The sequence below is a fragment of the Lepidochelys kempii genome, chromosome 7 (assembly GCF_965140265.1).
Source record: "Lepidochelys kempii isolate rLepKem1 chromosome 7, rLepKem1.hap2, whole genome shotgun sequence".
Taxonomy (NCBI): domain Eukaryota; kingdom Metazoa; phylum Chordata; order Testudines; family Cheloniidae; genus Lepidochelys; species Lepidochelys kempii.
This window is the reverse complement of record NC_133262.1, coordinates 30,108,657-30,127,902: the sequence shown is the minus strand read 5'-3', so window position 1 is coordinate 30,127,902 and position 19,246 is coordinate 30,108,657. Positions and strand designations below refer to the sequence as shown.

The 19,246-nt window shown below is 55.6% G+C and overlaps 1 protein-coding gene across 2 annotated transcripts; it reads right to left on the bottom strand.

Moving 5' to 3' along the window:
* Nucleotides 1–2,629: 2,629 nt before the first annotated feature.
* On the bottom strand, nt 2,630–17,511 carry DPP3 (dipeptidyl peptidase 3). 2 transcript variants are annotated; one of them, XM_073351644.1, is made up of 18 exons: nt 17,484–17,511; nt 16,520–16,802; nt 16,190–16,279; nt 15,746–15,883; nt 12,653–12,727; nt 12,263–12,356; nt 11,883–12,013; nt 11,393–11,523; nt 11,071–11,129; nt 10,434–10,628; nt 6,232–6,344; nt 5,844–5,936; nt 5,562–5,624; nt 5,104–5,228; nt 4,209–4,329; nt 3,821–4,000; nt 3,412–3,574; nt 2,630–2,851 (listed from the first exon to the last, which is right to left on the bottom strand). In XM_073351644.1, exons 2-18 carry the CDS (start codon nt 16,787–16,789, stop codon nt 2,700–2,702), a joined length of 2,193 nt encoding a protein of 730 aa, XP_073207745.1. In that variant the 5' UTR covers nt 16,790–16,802; nt 17,484–17,511; the 3' UTR covers nt 2,630–2,699. The 2 variants fall into 2 exon arrangements, with proteins under 2 accessions (XP_073207745.1, XP_073207746.1); XM_073351645.1 differs by lacking the exon at nt 17,484–17,511 and adding an exon at nt 17,314–17,457.
* Between the last annotated feature and the right edge of the window lie 1,735 nt (nt 17,512–19,246).

Genomic DNA, 19,246 nt, shown 5'->3' with positions numbered 1-19,246 from the left:
TGTAACCCATACCCCTGCACCAGCCAGTCCCTCCCACAGCCCTGGGCTCTGGTCAGAGCCAGCAGCCCCTTCCCCTTCCCCCTTAGCCAGCCAGGCCACTCTCTGAAACCGAGAGGCTGAAATGCACTGGTCTGGCCCCTGGAGATCCCAGCTGAGCTGAGTCCTGGGCCCAGATGCTTCTGCAGGAAGAGGATCACGCCCTGTGACATGATAGGAAAGGGACATGCAGGAGATATTAACCATCCTTTGGGAGGGGAGTGGGGTCTGATGGGTTAGAGCAGGGGTAGGGCATGCTGGGATCCAGAGTCAATAGAATTTAGGGCCAGAAGGGACTAGCACAGAGGTGGGCAAACTACGGCCCGCGGGCCACATCCAGCCCACAGGACCGTCTTGCCCGGCCCTTGAGCTCCGGGCCGGAGAGGCTAGAGCCCGGCTTCTCCCCTGCTGCCTCCCCGCCCCAGCCTCAGCTTGCCGCCATCGCTCTGGCCCGCTACTCCTGCCGGGCAGCTTGGTGGCATGGCTGGCTCTGGCCAGGCAGCGAGCTCCTGCTGCTCTGAGCAGCACGATAAGGGGGCAGGGGACCCCGGGGGCAGGCAGGGGACAGGGAGTGGTTGGGGCGGGGGGCAGTCATGGGACGGGGAACAGAGAGGGTTGGACAGGCATGGGAGTCCATGGGGGCCTGTCAGGGGGCAAGAGTGTGGATAGGGGTTGGGGCAGTCAGGAGCCGGGGTGGAGGGGTTAGGGGCGGCAGTGTGGATAGGGGTTAGGGGGAATCAGGGAGCAGGGGGAGTTGGATGGGAGTGGGGTCCCAGGGGGACAGGCAGGGGGCAGGCAGGGGACAAGGAGCGGGGGGGGGGGGTTGGATGGGGCAGAAGCTGAGTGGGGCAGTAAGTGGGAGGGGGCAGATAAGGAGCGGGGGCCAGGCTGTCTGGGCAGGCACAGCCTTCCCTACCCGGCCCTCCATACAGTTTCACAACCCTGATGTGGACCTCGGGCCAAAGTTTGCCCATCCCTGGACTAGCAGATCATGTAGTCTGACTTCCTGTCTATCACAGGCTGTTAAATCTCACCCAGTTTCTCCTGTATGAGGCCCCAAGATTTGAGAGAGACTAAAGCATTTCAGCCATCAGGAGACTAACCTGTTGTAAGCCCCAGAGAACCAGTGAGGCCCCCCCAATACGCAAATTCCCTGTGATGACAGGGAATTGCTGAGATGAGCCATGCCCAGCTGATCCCAGGAGGCGACCCGTGCCCTATGCTGCAGCCGAAGGTGGAAAAGCCCCAAGGTTCCTGCCAATCTGACTGGTAGAAATCCCTTCCTGACCCCAAAAATGATGATCAGCTGCACCCCAAACATCTGGGTAAGACCCTCAGTCAAGCATCTGAACAAGATTCTCAGAGCCCAGGCCACCCATCCGCTGTCCCATCTTCAGCTGTGGCCACTCCCTGACACATCAGAGGAAAGCGGGGGAAAAAAACCCAGATAAATCTGTCCACTTGTGCATGGAAGAAAAAATTCCTTCTTGATCTACTACTTGATCGACTGGCTGAATCCCTGATTACAGTAATTTAACTGCAGACCTGCAAACATTAGGGGTGTGTTGCAGGCAAGGCTGCTCTCCCCGTAGTCCCTGAAGAAAAGGAATGAACAGGGGGATTCAGAGATTCCATGGCCAAAACTGACTACCATACCCTTCCAGCACACAACGGCTGTATCATTTCTCCCAGGTGCTGGATTAAAGTAAGATGTCCCGTTAAAGCCTCCAAGCAATGGTGAATCCCTCCACTTCCCCAGGGAAGCCCTTCGAATGGCTGTGGAAATTGCTTCTGAGATCAAAGTTAAATCTGTCTAAATTCAACTTCCAGCCATTGGGTCTTGCTAGATCTTTGCAGCAGTGGTGAAAAGCTTCCACTACTTGCTCTCTTTTCCAAGTGTAAGTACCTACTACACAGAGCGATCAAGTCAGCTCTTGCCCTTCACTTTGATCAGCTGAATAGACTGAGCTCATCATGCATCCCCTCATGAGGCATGTTGTGCAACCCTGGCTCATTTTTGTGGCCCTCCTTTGAACGTTCCACACCCTACTGGAAGTGTGTATATCGGAGCCGGACACAGCATTCGAGCAGCAGTTACACTGACACTGGGGGCACAGGCAAGACCATTCCCTGCTACTCGCGATCACGTTAGCCCTTTTGGGCACAGGGCTGCATTGGGAGCTCATATTGAGGCAATTATCTGTGATGCCAGCTACGTCCTTCTGAGTCCCTTCCTGAACCTGCATTGTTGGCTCCCAGACATACTACCTTGAATTTGTATGTACTGAAACTTCTCAGGGTTCTCTGGGAGGGGAGGGGTCAAGTGGTTAGGGCAGGGGGAACTGGGAGCCAGGACTCTTGGGTTCTATGCCCAACTCTGGGAAGGAACTTGTTTTGGTGGCTTGTGTGGGTGGAGGGGAATGGGAGCCAGGACTCCTGGTAGAAAAGTTGTGGGGAGGGAGTCAGACACTAAGGCCCATTAAACCATGTGCCATTTTGCTGAGGCTGTGATGAGGAGCCCCATTAATGCTCATTTGGGACGAGCTCCCCAACTCTTGTTTGACACATCAGACGCAGCAGAAAGAGATGAGAGGCAGGTACAAAAGCTGAGTGTATTGAGTTTCCGGTGCAGTGTGCGGGGCCGGGGTTGGGTCTCCCTGTTCTCAGCCCTGGCTTGCCCAGAAGTGGGCGTCGCTGTCCGACAGCTCCAGCAGATGGCGCTCCAAGAGCTCAGTATCCTCAGGGAATCGCTCAGAGAAGGAGCGGATCAATCCGGCCGCGGTACCCTCGTACTGCACCAGGGTCACATCCTCGCCTGGGAAGAAGCGGGGGAGACAGGGTCATGGCATTGCCCTCATCACAGCCCCCCACCTAACCTTCACTCCCCCCCCCTCTCACACACAGGTCATGTCTCATGTCCTTGCCTCCTGAGGGAAAGGGGGGTAAGACGAGGTCCCAGTGTTTCCCTCACAGCCCTCTGTATTGCACCCACTCCAGCTCCTGTACCCTTCCACCTGCCGCTGCCTTGTCACTCCACGTCGGTCACCCCTCACTGGCTCCAATCTTAGCCCACCATGCCTTCTCGGAGCCCTCTCCACCTGCACCTGGCACCAAGGCCCCACGGGTCTGAACTCCCAGCTGGCACAGGACTGGGGTAAACCAGGGCTCAGCCTGGCCTGCAGCCCAGGGGTCTAGTTACCCGAAGGGGGCAGCAGGGGTGGGAGTTGTGGGGCAGAACTGTACCCACCACGTGAGTGTCACCCCAGAGCAGGGTGCACGGGGCACTGGGGGGACTCCATACCCTCCAGGCAGTGTTACCCCATAGGGGGGGTGGATAAAAACCTGGGGAGTGCCGAGGGCAGGGGGATTCCATACCTTCCAGGCGGGTGTTGGCCTGCACAAACATTTTGCGTGCCTCCTTGCGTAGCAGCACGGTGTCCCGCAGGCTCAGGAATCTCTCAGGCCCCTCGTCTGTCACGGCTGAGAAACCCTCGTAGAGCGCCCGGCCCCCCGCCACATCCGCCGTCGACTTCAGCACCTGCAACACAAAGGGGGCTGAGACCCAGCCAGCCTTCCCCCCCCCAGCGGAACCCCCCCGTACACCCACAACACAGCCACAGTCCCACCACCCCTACCATGATCCCCCTCACAGCAACAGCACTGCCTCATTGAGCCCCCCGTCGAGTAGCGCAGCACCCCTATTGGGGCCAGCACTGACTGTGAGAGGAGAGAGCCCCCTACCGAGCCCCCAGCTTGCGCCCTGCAGCCCCGCCCCGCCCCTCACCTGCAGCCTGCGCAGGAAGCGCTCAATGGCCGGCTTCCCCACAGGCAGGATCTTGTTGCGGTTGAGAGTGATGAGTGCATCGGGTTTGCCGTCAGCGCCCGTGGTGTGTTGCAGCGACACCAGCCCCTCGCCCGCCTCCAGCAGCACCCGCAGGATCACGAAGCGCGCCTGCATGTGAGCCTGGGGGAGAGCAGCAAGGTGCCATGATGAGCCCAGGACTCCTGGCTCCCAGCCCCCCTCCGCTCTAATCCACTAGATTCCACTCCCCACCCAGGGCTCAGATAGAACCCTGGCTCCCCCGAGCCCTGCCACACCCCCCCAGAGGAAGAGTCAAAGGCTGTCCTGCCTCCTTTTAAAGGGCCAGTGCCCCCCTCCACCCCCAGCTCACCTGGCGCCAGGTGCCAGTCTCAGGGGTGTAGAACTCCAGCCCTAGCAGCCCAGCCCGCACCATGTTCAGCCAGTTGATGTAGATCACATCTTCCGCATCCTCGCCTTCCAGCTCAAAAATCCTGTCGGGGGCAGGAGGAGGGAGTGAGGAAGGCCCACTGGGGAACCCCCAAACTCCCCCCCCCACACTTCTAGATAAATCTCTGTATTAAGTATCTTCACATAACTCTCATATGCCTTTGTATTATGCCTCTCCATATAACCTTGTATTAAGCTATTTTCATACAACTTTGTATGAAGTCCTTTGATATTGGAACTTTGTAGCAGATCCCTATATAGAAAACTTTGTATTAAGTCTTGGTCTAATGTTATAGCCCCTAAGGATAGTTAAAGTAGAAGAAAAATGTCTTTTTGCTAGGAGTAGAATAAGATTTCCCCCCCGACTCTTTTTGCCCTGTTGAATGAATGAGGTGTGAATGAGTAAGGCATGAAGGCAAGCATCTCCAGACAGCTGCAACCGTTGGAGAAAGAAAAGGAGTACTTGTGGCACCTTAGAGACTAAAAAATTTATTTGAGCATAAGCTTTTGTGAGCTACAGCTCAGAGGGGGACTTGCTGACAGTGGGGGGCAGCAACAAGTGCAAGGACACCCCCCCCATGGTATCTGCAGGACTGCAGCATTATCCTGAGCCCCAGACCCTGCCATCCCCCCGCCCCCCCGCCACTCTCTCAGTCCCCAGGGACAGCCGCCACCTCCCTACTCACCACCCCCTCCGTACCCAGGTAAAATGAATCCCCCCTATGACAGCCACCCCCACCACTCAGGTGACCCTCCCCATCCACCTGCTGTCCCCAGCCCCTGGCAATAGGCCTTGTCCCCCCACCCAGGCCCCTCACCGGAGCACGTCCTTGTTGAGGCAGAGGTAGAGCCCCACGCACTCAGCCCGACACTCCTCGTAGCTCGACGCGATGGTGGAGAACTTGCTGTCCCATGTCTCACCACCCCGGTACCAGCTCTGGATCTGGGGGGGGGAGGGGAGGAGGGGAGAGAAGACAAAGTTAGGGGGCAAGGCTGGCACCTGAGGGAACCCCAAAGGCAATGTGGGGGTCAGGGCTAGGGGGCTGGGACTGATACCCAATGGGATCCGATAGGTAATGTGGGGAGGAGGGGTCTGGGGAAGACATGCATGGGGATATTATAGGGGTTGGGGTGCAGGGCTGGCAGGTGGGGGGCACCCCAAGGCGATCACAGATGTTCAGTGTAAGCTGGCCCTCCCACTTCCCTTCCCCCATTAAAGATCATTTCTCTCCCCACCCTCCCCCATCGCCACCACTTCCCCTCTCAGCCCCCTTACCAATTCCCCCGTCTCCGGGTTGATCACAGCCTCCCTGTCGAAGTTACAGGTGCCCTTCTCCTCCTGTGGAATGGGGGAGACGTTAGCATCCACCCTCAGCCAGCACTGCCGCGCTGCACCAGCCGTGCTAACCCATGGGGAGAAGCATCATCCCCAACACTGTGTACAGGGATCCCTCGCCTGGAGCGGAGAGGCAGCCTCCTCTGGGGTAGAGCGCAGGGGCTGTTTATATAGGGATCCTTTCCCCCCCCCCCCCCATCCCCTGCCAAGGCGGGTGCTTACCTGCACAAAGAGCTTCCCACTGCCATGCCCCAGCAGCTCGTGCAGCCCGACCTGCACCTCAAATGATGGCCCCTTCCACTTAATGTACAGGTCCTGCAAGAGACCCACAGCCTCAGCCAGCCATGGTGTGCGGTGCCCCTTCCTCCCGACGCAGAGTCCATGCTGTCCCAGCCTTGGCCTTCTCCCAAACTCCCACAGCTCTGCCAGTGCCCCTCAATCCTGACCCACTGGCCCCCTGCTATCCCAGCCATGGGCTCCTGACCAACTCTCCCAGTGCCCCTTAGTCCCAACCCACAACCACAGCTATCCCAGCCCTGGCCTTCCCTCAATCCCTACAGCTCTGCCGATGCCCCTCAACCCTGACCTACAGCTCTGGGCTCCCACACACCTTGTCCTCCTCAGCGAGGAAGGTCAGTTTGTCCTTCTGGGTGGCATAGGCCACTGACAGCACGTTGCCCAGGGACACATTCTTGAAACCTTCGGTCTGGCGGATGTCGTCATCTGGAGAGATGGGGGAAGCAGACACTTGGCTGAGCCCCACCTGCCCCACACTGTGGCCCCAAACCTTCTCCCTGCAGCACAGCGCCCCCTAACACTGCACTAGGGCACTGGGGTCAGCAGTGACTAGGAGAGGGGAGAGTTACACTCCCAGCCCCGAGAGGCTGAACTGTAGTGATCTGACCTCTCCAGGAGATGAACCTCCCTAGAAGCTGCTTTAAACTGTTCCAGGGAAAGCTGCCAGGGAAGATTTCCTTATTTACAAACTCTTTGGCTGGGAGAGCATTAGAGGACCGTCACATGGAGATAAGAGGACTTTTATACTAGCCAAAGGATGGTCTGCGACTCTCTGGGCATTTCTGGGACAAATCGCAGTGAAACTGCAGCAAAATGTCGACTTGCTTTAATCATATGCGTAAGCCATTGCAGGAAGAGTTGGATGATCAGGGACTGTCTGCGTTGTTGGCATTACAAGATAAGAGCATACATTGCTGCAGCAAACGGGGAGCAAATGGAAACAACTGAAGAGGAGAGAGTTCAGACCCAGAGTGCTGAAAAATTTAAATGGCTTGAAATACAGTTTCAGGAAAGCATGAAAGAAATTAACAAGCCAAACCGCTGTGGAAAATCTGCCACTGCCAGCCCAGAAAATAGAACCAGTTCTAAGGAAAGATTTTAAAACAACAGGACAGACTGCGAATGCCAACCAAGAGGACAGGCTAAGCCTAAAGAGTCTGGCTTCTCAAACTGAACGTGGAATTCCAAAGGAGTACGCTGAGGCAGAGACAATGGAAGCAGTGATCAAGGCAGTTTGCCCGGGACTGAGCTTCAGAAGTTACTTGGAGGGGAAAACTAATCAGAGCCTGCCAAAACCGAGGGTATATTAAGATCTTATTACCAGGAAAAGGATGCAACTGAACTTCCCCTGCAGCTCTCAAGAGTAGCACAAGAGGACGTTTCAGGATGTGCTAGTCCCAGCCCTTGATCTGAGACAGAAAGTACCGTCTGCCTCACAAGAAGCTGATTCTAACTGAAGATATGATGCAGTGCTACAGAGAAGGCTTTACTGGAAACCAAGCTACCTGGTATTACCTGAAAAATCCAAAAGCAGGTACATCAAGAATCACACACAGAGATGGGACTTTGAAGAGCAGAGCAAGTAACCAGTCTTGCAAGAGATCAGTTTTATTGGCCACAGACGAAGAGAGACATCAGACATTGTCACTAGAGTCTGTCCACTAGACAAGCAAAAGAACCCTCACCAGCCTACCAGAGCGCCATTAACTCACAATTACAACAGAACCATTTGGGCTTGTATCAAGAGAAGTCTTGCATCTAGACAGATGCAAAGGAGGATATGAATACATCTTAGTCGTAAGGAATCACTTCACTGAGCATGTCCAAGCCTACCCTCCCACCACTGAGTCAGGAAACACCGTGGCAGATGAGATCTTCGGTGACTTTGTTTTAAAATTTGGTTTCCCCAAAAGGATCCAAGAGGCAGAGTTTGAAAATCATTTATTCCAAAGGTCACTGGACTACAGTAAAACTGAAACACCTTGCACAACTACAAACCATCCACGGGGCAAAGGCACATGGAAAGCCTGAATCAGGCTCTGCTGGGTAGGTTGAAAACCTTGCCGGAAGAACAAAAGTCAAATTGGAAGCCTTCCCTTAATAAAGTGATTTTTGCCTATAACTGTACATGAAATGAGCAACACGGTTCTCACCCTTCTGTTTATTATATGGAAGTTCAGCACATTTGCCCACTGACATTGCATTTGGTTGACCTACAAACTCTCAGTCTGCACCTGCGAACCGTAAAGATTATGTTGAGAAATGGAACCAGCAGATGAAAGAAGCTTAGAAACCAGCATCAACATGTTCTCAAAAATCTGCTACTCACAAAGGGAATCACTGTGATTAGAAAGTGCATGGTGCTGCCCTCCTGCCAGCTGCACCAGTACTTGTCCAGAGTCTCCCACAGAGAGGGGGACCAGACAAATTAAGATTGTAGTGGGAAGATAAAAAATCATGTAGTACTTCACAGGGAAGGGGACAGTCTAGTCCAGAAGTAATCAATTATATTTTGGTCAAGGTCCAAATTTCTTGGTCAAGGTATAGTCAAGGTCCAGACTCCAGGGAAAATAATAAAACCCAACAACGATGATAACAACAACAAGTAAATAAAAAGATGTTGGGGTCTGTTCAAAAGCATCTGGCGATCTGGATTGGGCCCGTGATCTGCCTATTGACTATCCCTGGTCTAGTCTATGAAGCACAAGCAGAAGACAGGAAAGGAGGTGTTTGCAGTGAAGAACCCTATCTTCCACTTCCCTATGACTTCCCCTTGGATGTAACACCACTACAGAAGACACACAGGACAAGGCAAACTAGCACCGAAGGAAATCAAAATGAGGACAGGAATTTGGACTCCAGGGACTCTGAAAGCGAGAGTGAAGATGAACTACATTGCTGATGGTATCCGATGCTGCCCATGGCACAGAGACTCTGAATCCACAGATATTTCTTCCCCAGCTGGGAAATGAGGATGCTGTTGACTATGTACGTTTGGAAACTGCTGATCACATTGATGGGACATTTGCAACAGCCATTGAAAGACGGGATTATCAAAATGTGACCACGGAACCTGAAACCAGCAGTGCCCCAGAAGACAAATCACTGACACACGAGGTCGGCTGACAAGGAAGAGTCCTGCAGATGCTGACATAGGAACAGTTAGGGCACCTACTTATCAATATCTAAATCCAACTATTGGACCGGTGAATGCACCAGGAGGGTGTCCTCATATTTGTCACATGCCATATCCAGTGTCTATTCCTGCACCGTATCCGGCATTCTATCCAAGGCTGATGTAAGGGATACTGAATTACACTGTGGATGTTGATCTACAGCGGTTTATGCTTCTGGATAGTTTGTAATTCTGTTCATTTAGTACGTTTTTCTAAGTAGCTTGCCATATGCCCAGTGACTTGGGAGTTACTTGTGATGCCACTGATCACATAGGAACTGTTATTCCATAAGATATGAACATCTTTGGGGACTGAATGTAGGATGACCAGCCAGCAAGTGTGAAAAATTGGGACAGAGGGTGGGGAGTAACAGGCATATATATAAAACAAAGCCCCAAATACCAGGACTGTCCCTGAAATCGGGACATCTGGTCACCCTAATTGAAGGTGTTCAGAACTGACTATTCTGTTGGACAGTGGAACTAAAATTCCCACAGAAACTTTCTGCTGAATTTGAAATAAATGGGAGAGAGCTGCAGAAGGTCCCACCGTCAGTCCCAGAACTTGTGACAGATGAGAGGCTCAAATGACAACGACAGTGATGTGCTGGGACTATTGCTAATAACTCAAATGGATGGACTGGATTAGATTTTGCTCGGGAAGACATTACATGAACTGCGGGGAGCGTAGTACTCCAAAGGGAACGTCAGGGTTAGATTTGCCTGTGCGTGTCCCTTTAAGGATTGAAGGACTGCCGAGGGGGTCCAAAGGGGAAGCTCTGGATGTAGCAATAGCGTCATCTGTGCTCTGAAAGCACTGAGCAGTAATGGGGCTTGTGCAACGTGTGTGGGTGTGTTTGGGTTTTGATACAAAGCTTAATAAAACTCCAGTTTTAAAACTGCTCCCGGACTGGAAGCGTAACAAGAGTGCCTATGGTACCCTCCACTCTGCTCGCTGCAGCACAGTGCCTGCTAGTGCGGCATTGGGATCAGCACTGACTGCAAGGGCAAAGCACCCCCTACTGAATCCTCCCTGCAGCACAGCACCCCATAGGGCCTTGCTAGGGCATTGAGGCCAGCACTCATCATGAGGGGAGAGCAGGTCAAGGGGACAGACCAGTGGGCCTTACATGGGGTCTGGTCTCCCGTGCCAATGGCTGGGATGCAGATGCAGGGGATTCTGGATAGTGCCAGGGTGGAAGAGGATTGTGGATAGCTCCTGAGAGGCACACAGGATTCTGAGAAGGGATGCAGACAGAGAGGATTCTGGGTAGCCCCTGGGGAGGTGCAGAGCACTGTGGACAGGGGCGCAGGCACAGAGGATTGTGGGTATTGCTCACAGTTGGGGATGTTGATGCCAGCCGGGATCCCACTGCCTGCGAATGTCAGCACATCCAGCGAGGTGAAGTCCGGCGTGAGGAAGGTGTCCTTCTCGAAGGCACGGGGCCAGGGCAGCTCCAGCAGCAGCTGCTCAGCTGACTCCACCAGCCGCGCAAACTTGGCGCTCATGGCCTTGTTCACAACGGCCACAAATCCTGGGGGGAGAAAGCGGGTGCTGTGGACGGGGCTGGCTAGTACTGCCCTGCCCCAGCTAGCCAGCCACCCTCTGCCCAACACCACCACAACCCCCCCCCCACTGCAGAATGCAACCCCCCACAAAACACCCCAACAATGACACAAAACTACACTCCTCCCCTACAACTCCCCCAAAGCAATTACAATATATGACCACCATCTGCAAAACACACCTACAGTACACAGTTGCAAGGGACACACAACCACACACCCCCAATGACACTACACGACTACACAACCAACTCCCCTCAGCAGTCAGCCACACCCAAACACGACAGTACAAAAGCACACCCAGAAAAAAACACACACACCCCCGTCCACAGCCAACCCATCCCCTCCCTCCCACTACTGCAACCCCTCCCAGTTCCCCAGGGTTCCTTTGAGGGAACCAGCGTGTTTTACCTTCAAACTCCCCCCGGGAGCCATAGGGGTCTCGGTAGCTTTCAATAAAGCCGATGTAACTGTGGAGGGAGAGAGCACATTAAATGGCCTGGCCTGCCCTGGACAAGAGACAAGCCTCTGGTTCGCTGATCCCAGGAGGCGAATGTCCCTATCAACAAACCCCTCTCCTTTCCTCTCCCAGCTGCCCCCCCGCCTCCCCCAGCTAGCACCTGACTTCTCTCAAAACGCCTGGATGCCAGCCCTCTCTGCTCAAACCCACTGAACCCCACTTCCCTCCCACAGCTGGGGACAGAACCCAGAAGTCCCGGTTCCCAGTTCCCACCTTTCGACAATAGGCCCCTTGTCACGGATCCAGCTGCGGGAACCTTCCTTGTGGGCCGCAATGGAGCCCTGCGTGAAGCTACGGATGTAATGCTCCAGCATGTGCTCCTGGTTGGTGTTGGCAGCATGAGCCTGGGAGAGAAGAGGGGCAGACACCTAGCTCATCAACGACTATTCATCTGGCTTCAGCCATTCCTCTCCCCACCCCACAATAAATTCCTCCTCCCCCATCACCATCTCAACTCCAGGAAGTGAGAACCTAGGGGTCCTGGCTCCCAGCCCTCCTCCCAGAACTGGGAACAGAACCCAGGAGTCCAGGCTCTCAGTCTTTTGGCCCTAAGACTATCTTCTCTCTCTGAAAATAAAAATAAGATTTCCCTTTGGTGGCAGAGTTAGGGTTTAAAACCTACAAAAGCCACTGGGAGAGACACCCCCCCCCGCACACACAACTCAGTGCACACGCAGAGCAGGGGCGGCAGGGACACACATGCCTTGGTGCGCTGTAGGTTTTCCACCACTCTCTCCAGCAGGGGTGCGTAGTCCCCGCGGGTCACGCGGAACGTGCAGCCCTCAAACTCAAAGCAACGCAGCTTGGGGGCCAGCTCATGGTCGACGGGTGCATCTGGGGGAAGAGAGAGATAATTCAATGTGGGGGAAGAGAGTGGGGAGCGCAGGCAGGGAGCTAAGCATGGGGGTGAGATCCAGGCAGCAGGTGAGGGGGGGTGGCATAGGGAGTACGGGTTGGGGGATTGGGGGGAGATCCAGGTAGCATGGGGAGCACAGGTCAGAGGAGCTCAGGGAGGTGGGCAGTGTGGGGAGCACAGACCAGGGGGATCCAAGCACTGAAGGGGCAGAGAAGGGGGAGTCTTACCAGTGCCCAGCACTGATGCCAGCCGCACCTCATAGCATGTCTGCCCTGCCTTGTCCTTCTCCTTGAAGAGCCGCGTGTTGTAGGCACTGATGTTCTGAAAGAGATGAGATGGTGCTGGAGGGGGTGGGATATTTACCCCATCTGACCCCCCCTTCAGTGGGCCCCCTACAATCCTATGCAGAGACACTGGGATCAGAGTGGGGGATGGGAAACCTGGAGGGCGCAGACCGCAGGAGGCCTGATGCTGGCCTTGCCCTATGGGCACAAGGTCCGTAGCAATGCAGATGCAGCAGACACATCCCACGGAGGTGGTCAGGCTTGGGGCTGCCCTGTGCGGGGCTGTCTGGGGGGACCCGGGGAGATGTCCTATGTCAGCACGCCAGCAGGTACCTGCGAGTCGAGGAATTTCTGGGCTAGCTGGGCATCCTCCAAACAGCAGTTCCCGGAGAAATAGGTCGTGGTGCCCTGAGGGGGAGGGCAGAGTGTCACAGAGAGACTGCTAACCCCCTCTTCCCGCCACCAACCGAGACTGCTCATACAGCCCCTCCCCGCCGCCAGCCACACCCACTGACCCCCCAACCTCCCCGCCATGCCCACAGAGACACACACACACCCCCCGCCGCCAGCCACTGACACACACCCCCGCCGCCAGCCACGCCCACTGACACACACCCCCCCGCCGCCAGCCACGCCCACTGACCCCCCCAACCTCCCCGCCATGCCCACAGAGACAAACACACACCCCCCGCCGCCAGCCACGCCCACTGACACACAGACACACCCCCGCCACCAGCCACACCCACTGACACACCCCCGCCGCCAGCCACACCCACTGACACACAGACACACCCCCGCCGCCAGCCATGCCCACTGACACACACACCCCCCGCCGCCAGCCATGCCCACTGACCCCCCAACCTCCCCGCCATGCCCACAGAGACACACACACACCCTGCCGCCAGCCACGCCCACTGACACACCCCCCCCGCCGACAGCCACGCCCACAGAGACACACACCCCCCGCCGCCAGCCATGCCCACTGACCCCCCAACCTCCCCGCCATGCCCACAGAGACACACACACACCCTGCCGCCAGCCACGCCCACTGACACACCCCCCCCGCCGACAGCCACGCCCACTGACACACAGACACACCCCCGCCGCCAGCCACACCCACTGACCCCCCCAACCTCCCCGCCATGCCCACAGAGACACACACCCCCCGCCGCCAGCCACGCCCACTGACACACAGACACACCCCCGCCGCCAGCCACACCCACTGACACACAGACACACCCCCGCCGCCAGCCATGCCCACTGACACACACACCCCCCGCCGCCAGCCATGCCCACTGACCCCCCAACCTCCCCGCCATGCCCACAGAGACACACACACACCCCGCCGCCAGCCACGCCCACTGACACCCCCCCTGCCGACAGCCACGCCCACTGAGACACACACACCCCGCCACCAGCCACACCCACTGACACCCCGCCACCCCCACTGACACACACACAAACACACACCGCCAGCCACGCCCACTGAGACACACACACCCCCCGCCACCAGCCACGCCCACTGTCACACAGGCACACCCCGCTGCCAGCCACGCCCACTGACACACACACAAACACACACCACCAGCCACGCCCACTGACACACAACACACACCCCGCCGCCAGCCAAGCCCACTGACACACACACACCCCGCCGCCAGCCATGCCCACTGAGACACACACACACCTGCCGCCAGCCACGCCCACTGAGACACACACACACCTGCCGCCAGCCACGCCCACTGAGACACACACACACACACACACACACACACACACACCCAATTGTCCAGTGGCCCCACTGGTTCATAGAATCATAGAATATCAGGGTTGGAAGGGACCTCAGGAGATCATCTAGTCCAACCCTCTGCTCAAAGCAGGACCAATCCCCAATTTTTGCCCCAATCCCTAAATGGCCCCCTCAAGGATTGAACTCACAACCCTAAGTTTAGCAGGCCAATGCTCAAACCATGTACTTTTAAAAAAAAGTGCTATTAACTTTTTGATTCTTTGGCTAACTGTTCTTCAATGTGTTTTAAATTCAGTTTGAACTCCGACAGGCTCTGGCGAGGCCAAACCTTACTGCAAACCATTAGAAACACTGAAAGAAATACACAATAATATAATATGCTGCATGGATGAGCCCTCAAATCTTGAAGGGGGGGAAGTGCATGGCTTGTGTAATTATATGAGCAATCGGGGCTAAACCATCTTTAATGGCTGAGGACGAATCAAGCTTTATACATGTCACAATGGCCTGGTGTCCTGAGGGTGGAGCAGAGTGAGACCTAGGCCCTCCATTAGTTTGACATTGAGCAAACCTTGCTATCTGCATGATCTCAAACCACAGTTCTTTCAGTTTCTGTTCTGCACAAAAGCTTCCGCCTTAATTTAGTGCTCTAGTTCAGCGTTTTTCAAAGTTCAGGTCAGGTCGCAGCATAGAAGGCACTGGGTCGCTCTGGTCAGCACTGCTGACCAGGACATTAGAAGTCCCGTCGGCAGTCCTGCCCAGCTAAGGCAGGCTAGTGCCTACCTGTTCCGACACCACTCTGCGCCCTGGAAGCGGCCAGCAGCGGGTCCAACTTCTAGGCAGGGGGGCCACGGGGCTCCACGTGCTGCCCCCACCCCAAGCACCAGCTCCGCACTCCCACTGGCCGGTTCCCAGCCAATGGGAGCTGGGGGGGAGGGGTTGGGCGGTGCCTGGAGGCAAGAGCTGCGCAAAGCTGCTTGCGGGCCTCCGCCTAGGAGCTGGACCTGTTGCTGGCCTCTTCAGGCAGAGCACCGTCCACAGTGCCAGGACAGGCGGGAAGCCTGCCTCTGCACCCTGGCTGTGCCGTTGACTGGGAGCCGCAGGAGGTAAGTCCATGCCCCAATCCCCTTCCCCAGCCCTGAGCCCGACCCCAAACCTGGAACCCCTTCCTGCACCCTACACCCCTCATCCCCAGCCCCACCCCAGAGCCCTGACCCACTGCTGCACCCCAAACCCCGCATCCCCAGCTCCACTGGGTCGCGGGCATCAACAGTTTTCTTCAACTGGGTCCCCTGAAAAAAAGTTTGAAAACCACTGTTCTAATTCAACCAGGAATTAATTCAGGGCAGTTGTATGGCTGTGTTATACAGGAGATCAGACTAGATGACTGCAGTGGTTCCTCATAGCCTTAGAATTCATGAATCTATAAATCAACCTGTTTGACTGGTTTATACCAACCAATGAGAATAAACCTTTCTTTAGGAAAAAAACTAAAAAGTACAAAGGCAAAACAAGATGACAATAGATGATATAAATCAAGGTTTCCTGCTGACTGATTTAAATCATAATTCAAATCAGTGGTTTAATCACTAATTTAAATCAATCCATTCTGGTTGCTCCCAAACCCTACCCCTCCCCAGGCTAGAATCATCATGTGTGTATGTGTGGGGCATTACCTTCTCTCTGAGCCCCAGCTGTCTCTGTTGCGGGTCCAGCGAGAACATCAGCTCCCCACACCTATCCCACAGCGACTCCATCTCCTCTGGCCGCTCCTGGAATGCCTGGCTCTGCCAGATCAGCTGCCGGAGCTTGTCCTAGGGGAGAAAGGGACTGAGCTGTGACGGAGAGGGGGATAAGCGGGCTGGAGACATGGGGTGAGGGAGGGCCAAACAGCCTCCCCTCCACGGAACATTTAACTTAGTCAGGGACCTGCCCCATAGCCAATGAGAGGGAAGGAAAGTGATGGTTGGCTGGGGAAGACGGCTGGCACAGAGCTCTTGGCAAGAGGATGATGCTGTGTCTAGGGAGCAGTGCCTCCCCATGGAGACTCCAAAACACATTCCATCCCCGTGACACTGGCATGTGGCCCCTCCCTCCGCCCCCTGCGACCACAGACTCACCTTGGGCAAGTTGGGCACAAACTTGGTGTCCCCAAAAGATTTGTAGTTCCCCATGTTGGAAAAGATGCCAGCAGCGTAAACCAGGAACGCCTACGGGGAGAGAGGAATGATCAGGGTCCAGGCAGGCACTCCAGTGCCAGGGAGAACCTAGGAGTCCTGGCTCCCAACCTCCCTTCCCCCCACTCTAACCTACTAACACCCAATCCTCTCCCAGAGCTAAAGAAACCCAGGAGACCAGCCTCCCAGCCCCTCCCCAGTGCTCTAACCCACTAGACCCCACTCCCCTTCTAGAGCTGGAGACAGAGCCCAGGTATCTGGGTATGATGGTACCTGGTACTCCAGGTCAGTGAGGCCAGCGGAGCGTGCCAATTCCCCCAGCTGGTCAGGGTCCTGGGCACGGAAGAGCCGAGAGAGCAGCACATAGATGGCTGGTGCCTCAGGTGAGGTCTGGAGCAGCACAATCAGCCCCCCATACCAGCAGGCACGTGACAGATAGTGGGCGTAGAGCCGCTCGCCCCGCAGCAGCAGCCGGAAGGCCTCGCTGCAGTCCAGGAGCGCCAGCCCCACATCGTTGGGCAGCACATACTGTGAGTCAACCATCTTGCTGGCCAGCCTGTGGGGAGAGCATGGGTGCCCCTCAGTCCCAACCCACAGCCCATGTTCTAATCCAGAGACCCCACTCCCCTTCCACTTCCATATTCATCCCTAGGCTGGTTATTGTCCACCCCCCACACAATAGCTACAGCAGACTGTCAGCAAGGACAGGCAGGGCTATTGCCCCACAGCTGAGCCAAAGTGGCATAAGCACAACCAGGGACACAACCACCCACTCATGCAATGGCCTACCTGACTGACCTACACAACCACACAATTGCCCTCCCTAGCACGACTGTACAAAGACACTTCCACTCCAGGATGCAGCACCCCAGGGGAGGCTAGGTAAGGGATCCTGTATAAACTGCCCCCACGCCTCACCCTAGAGGCGGCTGCATCTCAGCATCACTCCCCCCCGCGACACTGCCCTCACTGCACCCTTGTATTGCAGCAACATCTGCACCCACAAGTGCCTGCACCCCCCCAGTGCATCCGCTCCCACTCTCCCTGTGCCCAGCCCCCCAACTCACACCTGGTGCCTCCCCAGTCCGTGCAAGGCCTCTGCCCCCTGCACCGCGGGGGGGGTCTTCACCACCCCCCAGAACCCCCACTGCTCTGAGGATTGCCCCTCCGCCCGTGCGGGGCTGCACGAGACCCGCCCCGCACCCAACTCGAGCAAGCACGCGCCCAGAGCCCCCACCTGCCGCCAATGCCCACTTCCTGCTTGCGGCCCCTCCCCCCAGCGCCTTTCCATTCATAACCTCGGTCCTCGCCCACCCACCAATCCGTGCCCTCTGCCAGAGAGACGGACGCTCTTTGCAGCCAATCGTGCTTCAGCATGGGCAGGCCTTCGCCTTCCGAGGTTCTCCGCTGCCACACGCGTTACCCCAAAGGGCCGGCCCGTGCTCTGGCGCCTCGGGGGCCGTTGTCATGTCACTAACGGGAGGGGAAGGTCCCAAATCCCATGGCCCACCCCCGAGCCTGCCAGTCCACCTGCCCTGGGGCTGAATCGGGGCTGGTGCCCCGAGCGGGGCAAGGCCCCGGCTCCCGTTCCCTGACAAACCAGATTGGATCCGGCTTTACTTTCCCAGAGGGTCACAGGCTGCCCTGCTCCTGGAGGCCGGGGTGGGGCCTGGGGTGGGGGTGGGGGTGGGGGTGGGGGTGGGGGCAACCTGGGTATTTTTTTTGGTTTGTTTTTTTTGCGATTTTCCAGAAAACTCACAACCAAACCATGCAGAGAGATTCTCTAGCCAGCCTGTGTCTGCTGGCAATTTTGCAGGATTGTGATTATTTATTATGTGTATTACAGCAGCGCCTAGGAGCATGATTCCCAGAGAGGACCCGATTGTGCTAGGCATTGTACAAATGCAGAACGCACAGACCCTGCTCCAGAGCGCCTACAATCAAAGTACAAGCCGGGAGACAACAGGGGTAGAGAGATGGGGGAGCACAAGGAACCAGTGAGACAGTTGTGGTCAGCATGAGAGGCTGTCTGGGCTCAGCACACCTGCAGGCTCACTGCTGTCAAGTTGTTTCTAGGTGTCACGGCAAAGGAGAGATGCCACCGCCACCAAAAGTACCTCTGTTTGGGGAGTCATCCAAGCCATGCCTCTTGGTGTCTTCACTGGTTCCTTAGTTTCATCTTCTTTCTAGTTTGTATTGCTTGATATCCGAATCCAGGGTCTAGTGTAATCCCATCACATCTTTGGGTCCTGGAAAGGGCTCCATATGGATTATGCATCTGGCTGCAGGGTCACATTGGCCAATGTCAGTGACAACTTTGGATAACAGGAGCCCCTGCGACTCCTGAACTGGCCCAGCCCAAGCCCAAAGCAAAAGAAAGTGGCTCTTAGCTCCATTTCTGGTCTTCCAGCCCCAGTGATGGAGCTCCCAGGAATTGGTGCTCTGGGGACTATATGAAGTTGGTCTAGTGTACTCATCAAATGCAACACAAACTCCTGCCACTGTTCTGTTCACCTGCTCCATCAGTGCCCATACCAAGAGCAGTATCAACCAGGCCTTTTCCTCCCCACAAATCCGTTTTCAGCATAATGCTGCTACCAATACCAAGATATAGTTTAGCTTCTACTCCTTGGGGTATCATCCACTATATCATATCCCCTTTATATATAATATAAGTTTGAGTTATAAAATAATCCATAACTCTTATAAAGCACTTTCAATCCATGGATCTCAAAGCACTGTACAAAGGTGGTCAGTATCATTATCCCCATATTACAGATGGAGAAACTGAGGCACAGACCAAAGACATGAAGAGGATGGGTCTATGACAGAGCAAGGACCAGAACTCAAGTTTCTTAAGTTGCAGTCTAGTGTTCTAGCCAGTGTTCCACCCTGACTTTCAGGGCTGCAGGGAACCTCTATCCAAATATCATAATTAATTTAATTAACATCCCCTTTAACTCCTCCCACCACTCCTCTTCCAGATCCAGGAATAGAATC

Excerpts from the sequence above, each read along its gene's own strand:
- DPP3 (XM_073351644.1), bottom strand. The coding sequence starts at position 16,789 with ATGGTTGACTCACAGTATGTGCTGCCCAACGATGTGGGGCTGGCGCTC. Across the intron at positions 15,884-16,189 it reads TTGTGCCCAACTTGCCCAAG|GACAAGCTCCGGCAGCTGAT; the intron begins GTGAGTCTGTGG and ends TTTCTCCCCTAG. Across the intron at positions 3,575-3,820 it reads GCTTCCTGCGCAGGCTGCAG|GTGCTGAAGTCGACGGCGGA; the intron begins GTGAGGGGCGGG and ends TTTGTGTTGCAG.